At 35.8% G+C, this 10,980-nt stretch overlaps 1 protein-coding gene across 1 annotated transcript; it reads left to right on the forward strand.

Moving 5' to 3' along the window:
• LOC122826897 (creatine kinase U-type, mitochondrial-like) lies at positions 1-5,778 on the forward strand. The gene is made up of 9 exons (XM_044109256.1): positions 1-880; positions 1,148-1,346; positions 1,436-1,531; positions 2,272-2,493; positions 2,588-2,673; positions 3,721-3,844; positions 3,978-4,112; positions 4,576-4,701; positions 5,492-5,778. The coding sequence occupies exons 1-9, from the start codon at positions 741-743 to the stop codon at positions 5,606-5,608; spliced, it is 1,245 nt and encodes a 414-aa protein (XP_043965191.1). The 5' UTR covers positions 1-740; the 3' UTR covers positions 5,609-5,778.
• The last annotated feature ends 5,202 nt before the right edge of the window (positions 5,779-10,980 follow it).

The raw sequence follows: 10,980 nt of genomic DNA on the forward strand, positions 1-10,980 counted from the left end.
GGGTGGCCAATCAGAGAGCTTCTGTGTGCTTCAGGAATAATCTCATCATGCAGGCTGATCTGATGGCCTAATGCAATTAGACGTTTTGTCACACCTGAAAAGATATATGTGAATGAAACTAAATTAAATTAAACTAACATTTTCCACTCAAGCACAAAAATAATTCATAATAACATGATTTAAAATTTTAACTCAAATATTTTTATCTTTTAAGCAGTTATTATGAGAGTCTTTTGGTGATATAATTTATGTGCTACTACTTTTACTAGACGTGTAAATATCACTTATATTTTTTTCATGCACTACATTAATTTCACATTTATTTGTTTGGGGAAAAAAAAAATCCAAAATCATCAGTTCCACATTTACTGGCCTTATTGTGCAGATTTATTTATTTTTTATCACTTACACACAATTTTGAAGAAACACTGCAGTTGTCAATTGATCAACCTATGTACAGTCTGTTTACAATTATCTACTTACTCATTGTCTGTGACCTTTGTGCACAGTTCATCCAAATAAACAAGCAAACACTACGCCTGACATTTATAGCAAACAAGTCAGATATGTCATCTAAAGCAGTTGGGATGGATAATAACAAGATTCAAAATTGCTCAAGGATCTAACATTTAATTTATGTCATTACTTGTTAGTTTAATTTAACTTTTATGCTGTAAAGTTTGCAAAACCTCACATTGACCTTTTATTTCTTTGCCAGGAAATACCTTGACCAAATAACCATGGCGAACTCTTTCACCCGCATGATGACTGGTCGTAACACAGCAGTGATGATGGCCATGGGAGCCGGCACTTTGGCATCTGCATTTCTCCTCAATGATAACACTGCTGCAGCTGAAAGGAGGAGGTTCTATCCCCCAAGGTGCATTTCTGGAAGAGTGTTTTTTAAACCTTCAAAAACAAAGCAATATTAGATTTAGCAGACTAGATAGTTATAGCCTCACATTTTAGCACATATTGGAGACTCTGACTAATTAACAGAAAACGTAAACCTCTTTGTACAGCATTTATTTATATGTTTTCCAAAGAACTACTGATTTCATTTGCCTTTTCTATGTTGGCTCTTTTAGTAAAGGAAAATGTATTTTCTCTAAATTACACCTAATCAATTACTAATTAATTTCCACAGTGCTGATTACCCTGACCTGAGGAAGCATAACAATTGCATGGCATCAGCAATGACCCCGACCATTTATGCTCATCTGAGGGACAAGGCAACGCCCAACAATTGGACCGTGGATCAGTGCATCCAGACTGGAGTGGACAACCCCGGACACCCCTTCATTAAAACTGTGGGCATGGTGGCTGGGGATGAAGAAAGCTACGAGGTTGGACATTGTATCCAAACCATTCTTTGCTTTCAGTATCATTTTAAAAGTTTTGTGAAGATCAAGTGTTTTTCTTTTTTTTAAATCAGGTGTTTGCGGAGCTCTTTGATCCTGTTATTAAAGATAGACACAATGGATACGACCCTCGTACCATGAAGCACCCCACTGACCTGGATTCTTCCAAGGTGACACTGATATATATATATTTTTTTATTACTTTACATAAACACGTATGAACAGACGATGTCTTTACATTACAAATGTGTGCAAATCTTTGTCTGTATTCTACTGTCAAAAATAGACAACTGCCATAAGACATTAAATTAAAATAATCTGCGAATTAGCTTGTTCACGTGATAAGTCATTTATAATCATGTCAGACACGGATGTAAACAGTTACATGAGATAAATTCATGTTTCATCCGGCTCACCATCTACCAGACATCAGGAAAGATTTTGGCATCTTATTCAGGCGTTGAAGTGACAAGCCAGTTAAACTTGGGAGCGGACATGTAAAAGCCATTTTGGCAATTTTCCAGAAGATCTATGGATACTTTCGTTTGAATGACACAACTTTTTATAAACTGTGTGATGCTGTCAGATTTCTGGTGGAGCCAGGAGCGCATTGTCCAAAAAAAAAACCTCAACACATACTCTACCTGTATACTACTTCCTGTAGTCTTCTTCCTTGTTTTCGCCTTCAACGTCCGGCTGCTGATCACAAAAATTTCCCATTATCGTTTTGTGAAATACATCGGGTTTGATATGGCTGAAAATCCACCTCAGTCTAGTGCAAAAAACTTATCAGCTAAATACGATGATGTTGTTGTTGTTGTTTTTTTAATTGGCATGTTGCCATAATGCAACAACATCATTTCAATTTGCGAAATTTCATGGTCGGTAAAGTGTAATTCTGTTTTCTCAGGTCACCTCAGGAATGTTCGATGAGCGCTACGTGTTGTCATCCCGTGTGCGCACCGGGCGCAGCATTCGCGGACTGAGCCTTCCACCTGCGTGCACACGGTCCGAGCGCCGCGAGGTGGAGCGTGTGGTTGTCACAGCCCTTTCTGGCCTGAAAGGAGAACTGGCCGGCCGATATTACAGCCTGGGAGAAATGACTGAGAGAGAACAACAGCAGCTTATCGACGTCAGTACCCAACAGGGCAATGCTGCTCTTTCTTCTGCTGTTGACGCTGTCTAATGTCCCCGCTAATTATTCTGTCTTTTCTCTGGCCAATCAGGAGCACTTCCTGTTTGATAAACCTGTATCACCTTTGCTCACGGCAGCTGGAATGGCCAGAGACTGGCCTGATGCTCGTGGTATCTGGTAAGCATAAAGCAACAGACTGTAGAGGAAACTCCACTTTTAAGCTCAGAATATCTGTGAAGCCTGAGGAGTCTGCATCAGTGTTTGAGAAGCTCAGTTAGTGACCTTCTAGCTTTGTAAAGGGATTGTGTTTACTTTTTGTTCTTGTTAAAACAGACAACCATCTGATATATTTAGTCTTATCCCCGTATTGGCCCCATATGGACTGATACTAAGTTGTGAGTTCACAATAGATGTGTGGTAAAGGACCCACTTAGATTCACAAATAAGCCAACAACAATTACCCACTCTAATTAATATTGTTATTGTTAAAGTTTGTTATTTAGATAATTTGTTTAATTTATGTTCATCTAGAACACCATGTGAGTCCGTTTCTGTTTTTACACAGCAATTTTCTGTTTTGAACCTATTAATGCGAATGATGCAGGACATATTATGCAATCTATGGACAGTCACAATGTTTCTAGAATAAGAATATAGAATAACACAAGTACTAATCATTGTAATAATCATCGTATTTAGCTAACTTATGGGTTACTTTTTACAAAAAGCACTTGTGTTGCACATGTTGTTAGCTGAGAGATAACCAAAGTTATCTTTAGCAAACAAGTGAGAGAAGCTCAATATAACCACATAAAAATATTTTCGTACACAAAACTGCAATACAATGTTTTTTAAAAAGTACTTACCCGGTTAAAGTCATTGTTTGCCTTCTAGCCTGTTCGCCTCCAGCCAGTAAAAATCCCACAATGCAACTGAACATAAAAAATATACAGTACAACTGTAAATTTCCGCATGTCCTCCAGCGTGCCATATACTTTCCATACGCATTTCAGATCACAGTAAAGAGCTGTATTTTCAAAACCCAGCCACCTTACTGTATTTTCATACTGTAGTTTTTACAGCCATCTGTTACAGTGCAGCTCTGGAGCTTTCTTGTTTTTAAGCATGATTTCAATTGGAATGAAAGGCAATTTGTTTAACTCAACATGACTGAATTTTTACATGACTTGATATTTATATTAAAATATTTCTTGTTTGATTCAGGCACAACAATCAGAAGAACTTCTTGATCTGGATTAATGAGGAGGACCACACGAGGGTCATATCCATGGAGAAGGGAGGAAATATGAAGCGAGTGTTTGAGAGGTTCTGCCAAGGTCTCAAAAAGGTCTGACAGCAGATTTACTGTAGGTCTTTTCACTTCAGTGTCACAGCCTATTTTTAAACATAACACCTGTCAAATTCCTAATTTTCTGAAGACTTCTTACTAAATTTTGTTAATTTATTTTTGTAACATTTAGGTGGAGCATCTTATTCAAGAAAGAGGGTGGGAGTTCATGTGGAACGAACGTCTGGGATACATCCTGACCTGCCCCTCCAACCTGGGCACGGGGCTCAGGGCTGGAGTGCATATTCGCCTGCCGCTGCTCAGCAAGGTTAGACAAGAATTACACGAGCAAATACAATGGCTTATTCTTCCCTATTTTCTATTGCTTTAGTGCCTACAGATTATTTCTGCTATTGCTTATTTATTTTGAATATGCAATAAATACTTAGCTTCCCACTTGTTGCATAATAACATACATCTCACAATAGCAAATCAAAATTAAAAGAAGCGCAATAACAATAAAATATCATAACCCAGGAAAAATAGCTGGAATAATCAAGAAGAAGCGAGTAGAAGCCATAGCCTATTGTCCCTCACACCTTTGTTCAGCAAAGAACAATTATATACAGCCATATGAACACATATACATACACATTTTTTTTTTTACATACGTGCCTTCCCTATCGTCACCTTCTCCATTTGTGATGAACAGGCATCATGTTTCTAACAGCACATTTTTATACATTTTCTTAAACTGTCTGATATTTTGATTTTGTGCTGGTTCAAACCAGGATCCCCGCTTTAAAAAGATCCTGGAGAACCTGAGACTACAGAAGCGAGGCACAGGAGGCGTGGACACGGCTGCCACCGGAGACACCTTTGACATCTCTAACCTCGACCGTCTGGGAAAGTCAGAGGTAAACAAGGGAGTGGAGGGAGGTGGTGGTGAGTGGAAACAAAAAGGCTGAATAGTAAAAATAAAGTTGAACAGCAGGCAGAGAGTGGCAGCGTCTGATTGAGGAGATCAGATATACTGACCACAGCAGGTGTGGACTGGGAATTACCCTACCTGCTGGTTCTTAAGCTCAAATCCTGGCAGGGAAATCTTACGTGAGGTTATAGACTGCTTTTTCCTTTGCTCAGTCGGTCGTACAAGGCCTCCAAATAGACTGTGTGGCAGCAGGCTTTACTGATTAAATGCTAGAAAAACCGATACATGTGTAAGGTCAGGCCTATCTCTACTGGCCTATTTCAGAAAACACAGAGGAAGTCTGATTTGAGAGAACAAGAGACTGCAAATGTAATATTCCCCTAACTCCTAATAGTATACCAAGTATTTTCCACTCATGGTGGAAGAAGCCTGTCTGGTTTATGACAAAGGGAACATGATACTTTATTTCTTGCATTTTAGTATTTTGCAGACGATGCAGAGACTCTACACTTAAAGATAGTTTAATAGAGCGCAGTAACATTTGTAAAGGTCTAAACAGAAATGTATTAGAAATTACATTACAAAAAGTCCAATGTCACTTCTTTTTATTATTAATCCTGATGAGGAACAGTTATTGAAAAAGTAAATTAAATCCACATAGTCATGAACTTCATACCAAACATCTGTATTACAATTAATTTTAAAATAATCCTTGCAATTTACAGGTTTTGTGTATAAAACACCTTCTGAGGATCGTCTCTATGATTCCTCTGCAGGTTGAGCTGGTTCAATTAGTGATTGATGGTGTCAACTATCTCATTGAGTGTGAGAAGAGGCTTGAGAGGGGTCAGGACATCAAGATCCCTTCCCCAATCGCTCAGTTCAAGAGGTAAACGTTTCCTCCCTTGGCATTGAGGAAGAACATTTGCTTCAGTGGCTCATTATTTAATCTTCTGATATTCATGACATGTATAAACTCTGTTCTAACTTTCATTGGCAATACAGCTGCTACATGTACATGGATCCTGATTAAGAAAAAATAAAATATTTAAAATGAACAAAATTGTTATGTCTGCTTTTGCTTTATAAATATGGGCTGGATAACTCTCAAATAATTTCTGTTTCTCCCACCAGAGAAACAGAAAAACTAAAGACTCCACTGCACTGAACCCCATTGAAAACCTCCTGGTTCTTCCCCAAATATTGATTTCTGAACTCTTCCTGAGTTAAAACATTATACAGACTACAAGTCCCTCTTTGAGCAAAAAAAGAAAGTATTAGTCAGACCATTATTGGTCCTGGGGAGCATGCGGCTGCCCTGGCATTCAGCCCTCACCTCCACAATACGTTTAATCCGGGAGTAAAAGGCCAAGCTCATTAACTGACGGAGAAGCAGAAGACAGATCCAACAGAGGTAGACTAATAATACCACACAGTTCCTGCTCTATATTGTTTACAGGCTTACAACAGAAGACCAAGAAGGGTATTGCTTAATGAATAAAGGCACCATGCCAAGATAAATTAATGTATTAATTACTTAAGAAAGCAGTCATTTGATACCCTGCTTCTAAAAACAGCATTTCTGAATCTGTCTTCTTTTTCTGGCAGCAGATTAATGACGCACAGTAGATCTATTAATGCTTTTAGAGAGCCAAAGCAGACGGCTAACAAAAAGGAGTTTATTAGGAATCATTGCTGCAATTGATAGAGCCTAGATGATGCCATAATATATTTAATAGAAGATCCAATTTGATTTCCTGTCCATGAAAAAACTTTACTGATAAAAATGACTTAACTTTTGGTCTGCTTGTACTGTGAAAAAAGAAGTTTGCTGTTGATTAAAAAGCGATCAGCATGAATTTTTTTTTTCTCTTTTACCCATTTGCTGGCATGGTTACTTCATTTACTCACAGCATCTTTACATGTTGAGTAAATGACTGACACCAATAAAAAAAATCAATAATTAAAATCACAAAAAAATGCTTTTACTGTGACATCCCTTTAAAAATGTATTGTTCATGGAGTAACTGAGCAGTGCAGGATGATCATCCTTAAGAAATAAAGGCATACATAAAGTATTGCAGATTCCCTGAAGATGAATCACCATGCATCACTGACATCATGAAACACATGATTATTATTATTACCAGGTTAGTAATAATAATCACTAACCTGGTCATTATTATTATTATTATTATTATTATTATTATTATTATTATTATTATTATTATTATTATTATTATTATTATTATTATTATTATTATTATTATTATTATTATTATTATTATTAACCTTGAATATAACGGGTTGGCCATTTTTAATGGTATCATATTCTATACTTAAAAATGTTACCGTTTAAATGCATCCACTGATTCGCCTGGAATATCATTAGTAGGATGTTCCTGGAATCACTGGGAATTTCAAGTTTCATTGTCTGACATGCTAAGTGCCTTCCAACCAGCTCCCTGCTCTGAGAGGTTAACCAGCTTTCCATCCAGCAGATTCAGAGATTAAAAAACCTGCAAAGTCTTAACGTGAACAGAATCTATAGAAAATCTAATTAGGCTCGTCTGGCTGCTGACGACCTTCACCCAGAAGTCGTGCCCCGCTTAAGACTACGAATTAGTCAAGCTGAGTTCGGAAACCTTGCAGCCAACTAGGATCCACAGACCACACCTGGTCACTCTTCCCTTAATTTACCACTTGCTCTTAGCTAGATTTTGTTTAGTGACTCAAATGGAGCCCCAGGGGTTCAGTTTACTAACTTTAGGATCAGTAGACCTTTAAAAAGTTCCTATAAATTCATGAATCATGCACCAAGGCAATATGAAGAGCTTAAGATAAATGTGATTCAAATGATTGAATATCTTTAAGATATTTTTATCCTTCTTATAATTAATAATGCTTTGCAAGGGTTAATAACAGCGTAATAACAGATCTTGTGCATAATGACAGAATCCCAAAGTTTCCTTACTTCTGAGTGGGTAATAACTATTTATAACAATAATAAGTGCTAATTATTATTTCTAATAATTAGCACTTATTATTGTTAATTATAAGCAATAATAAAGGCTTATAATTGTGTTTAAAGTTTAATCCTCAATCAGGGTTCAGGGTTAATTTTCACCTAAAATACATATTATGAGGCAGCTTATTATTGGGTGATATTTGTTAAAAGGTATTGAGATTAGTCTTTTTGAATTTCTTTCAGCTGGTAAGCAATATTTCAGTCTAATTGCAACCTGCAAAAAAGGCTAATCAAAGTTTTCTTGTGAACAAATTTACCAGATGTTTCCAGAGATTTTAAGTTTTAAAAGAGGAGATTGGTTATGTTCAATTTAAAGAATACTAGCTTGATATTACATAGAACCTTACACCAAAAACTATTTAGTTAATTCGGTTCATGTTGACTTACCTAAGATGTAAAAACTAATATTTTGAGAAAAACAGATACATTTAAGAAAGCAAAGCAGCAGAGGGCAGTAGAGGAGAAATTACATTTGGAATCAACAGCTTCTTGTAAAAGTACCAAAGTTATCAAACTGTTTTTAATCATTATTTTTTTGAATAATTCAATAAGACAGGGTAAAAACAGCTTGAAATGTTTGTTTCTGACATCGGCAGATAGCCTCCATAGAATCTGTTATAATGACACATTTTCTTGGGACTAATGAATGACACCGTATTGTCTTATTCACATCCATCATATTGTTAGAAAAAAAACGAATTGACTTCGATTGACGCCTGAAGTGTAGGAAACAAACAGTTAAATTTGTCCTTTTCAACTTCACAATCAGGTGAAAATGTTTGTGATGTTTTAAGCGTCCAGATCTAAGCAGACATGATTTGAGCTACCCTATAATTTTATGTGTGTTGCTCTCAAGCCCTGATTTAATTTTGTGATCTTAATGGTCTGAAAGAAAGAAAATTGATGTTGCTTTTGCTTGGACTGGTATTAATAGCTAAATTGGGTGTCTTAACTTTACAGCAGCGCGTAATACCTTGAAAAAAGAAAACTGAGCTAATTTGTTTGTTTGGCTTCACTATGATACTTTTGCACAATGTAAAAAAGTACATTGGAGCAAAAATAAGATTTCTTTAATTATGGGGTTTCACAAGAATCAATTGTTGTTTATTCTTCTTTCTATACAAGAAGAATAAACAACTTCTTGTTTATTCCTAACAAGAAGTTGTTAGGAATAAAGCAGCTACTGCATTTATGTGTTTTAGCTATCCGACAACATTTTTATCAATCAGAGTAACATTACTACTGTATTGGGAGGAAAGTACTGGTTATGTTTGAGAGACGGTCAAACGACTGAATCATTATAACACATTAATTTCTCCAATAAGTTCCTTGCTAGGAACAATCAGAAATCGTATTTCATTCAATGGCATCCAGGGTGCGCCTTATACTCTAATGGAGGCTGAAAATTGTAACAGATCGAGTGGGAAAAAAAAAAAAAAACATCCGCTGGTTAATTGAATCGTTGCAGGCTGAGCAGGTTTGAGATTAATTCCGCGTAAGGAAAAGATCAAACGCGTCCCAGTAAGGAGGACGTTGATGGAAAGAAGAGCACTGAGGCTTGTGGGATAATCCCATTAAGAGCTGTACGTTCATTCAGACTGAAAATGTTTTGCTGTACAGTGGCTATGGAAGACATTTGGGTTTAAACTGGAGAGAAAAACTAATAATTTCACTGAATTAAAACAATACAGTGTGTTATTCTTAGCTCTCTTTAATTATGGCTATGAGCACTGACAAACTGCAGTGAAAATTATTTCAGAGGCAGTCTCTAGAACTGATTGGATTAGAAAATGCAAAAAAACAAAAAAAATGTGTCATTGTATAATACTGATCACAAAGGACATATTTTTAAATAAATATTAATAAATACATTGAAGATTGTGAACTGAAGAGTCATTGTATTACAAATCAGGGACAGCCTTCTGTATTGTAAACTGTAAATGAGAATATGCTCACATGTGAATAAATGCTGAATTATATTTGATTCCAAGAAGAATTCATTAATTAGAGATTGAAGTTGATTTAAAAGTAGGAGAAACCTCAAAATATCCTGAGGAGAGTCAGTCACTAAACCAAAAAAGGGGTAAAAAAAACTATGGAAATCCATTTTCACCACTGGGATTCAATCTGTATTGATGCCAGAGCTCACTGTGTCTTCTGTGTTGCAATGTAACAGTTTAACAAACAAATAAAAAAGTGTAAATATTATGACTGATACAATTTATCATACAATAAAATGGATCAGTCATAATATTTTCAGAAGTATATTGTTTCAATGTATGAAGATGTTGAACATGGACCCAACAAGAAACTGGTTGCTGATCAACCATGGAATCATTAGAGAACATATTCATGAAAATTTACTTGAAAGTGTGTGTTTATAGGCGTCCAAGGACAAAATACTAAACACAGATAAATAAAGTTAGTCACAAAAAATTCTTAGTATTTTTTTGTAAGAGAAATGAAACTTGTGAAAAATGTCACAGTTGATATTTTGCTGTTCAAAAAGATGCTCCCACATCAATCTAAAATGTTTCGTTTTCATCATCCAGTGGGTCAAAGCTAACAGCAACAACAAAATAACGTTTTTGTCAATGTTTTTTCCTTCCCTAAATCTACTATAAAACTAATACCACAATAAGAAGTTGCATAGAAAAGGAACATTTAGTTTTAAAGAACATTTTGTGACTAATACCGGTAATTAGTTTTTGTAGTTCTGAGCCAATTTGGATCTTAATCAGCAGATGTGGATTTTTTGTGTGCCATTTGGTAATTATTAATCTGCAAAACAAAAATGAGCTTTTCATAGGCTCATTTTCAGACCACTTTTAGTTACCATCTATTATTTGCCAAGCTCAGTTTATGAATTTATCTGTGCAGAAATTGTTGAGCCTTTTAAATTTCACTTACACGCCACGTAAAATTGCAGAGCCAGCCTGCATTTAACCCTTTAACATTTTTATGTGATGTTTTTATAGTGTGACGTTTAAATTTTATAAATCTAAGCTTAAAACTTTTTGTTATTTCTTTTGCATTTCCCTGAATTCTTGGCAATCCTTGAAAGTGCTATAAAAATAAACTTGCCTTTATTTTGTGCTTATTTACGCTCTTATTTTACAGATCCATTTCATGTAGGTTAGAGTTGGGTTTTTGAAATAAACCTTTTATCTGAGTCTTGCACACAAGTTTTCTCACAATAGGGAGTCACAAAAGCCAAACAATAAAAATGTGCTTTAC

The sequence above is a fragment of the Gambusia affinis genome, linkage group LG03 (genome assembly GCF_019740435.1).
Source record: "Gambusia affinis linkage group LG03, SWU_Gaff_1.0, whole genome shotgun sequence".
Classification (NCBI taxonomy): domain Eukaryota; kingdom Metazoa; phylum Chordata; class Actinopteri; order Cyprinodontiformes; family Poeciliidae; genus Gambusia; species Gambusia affinis.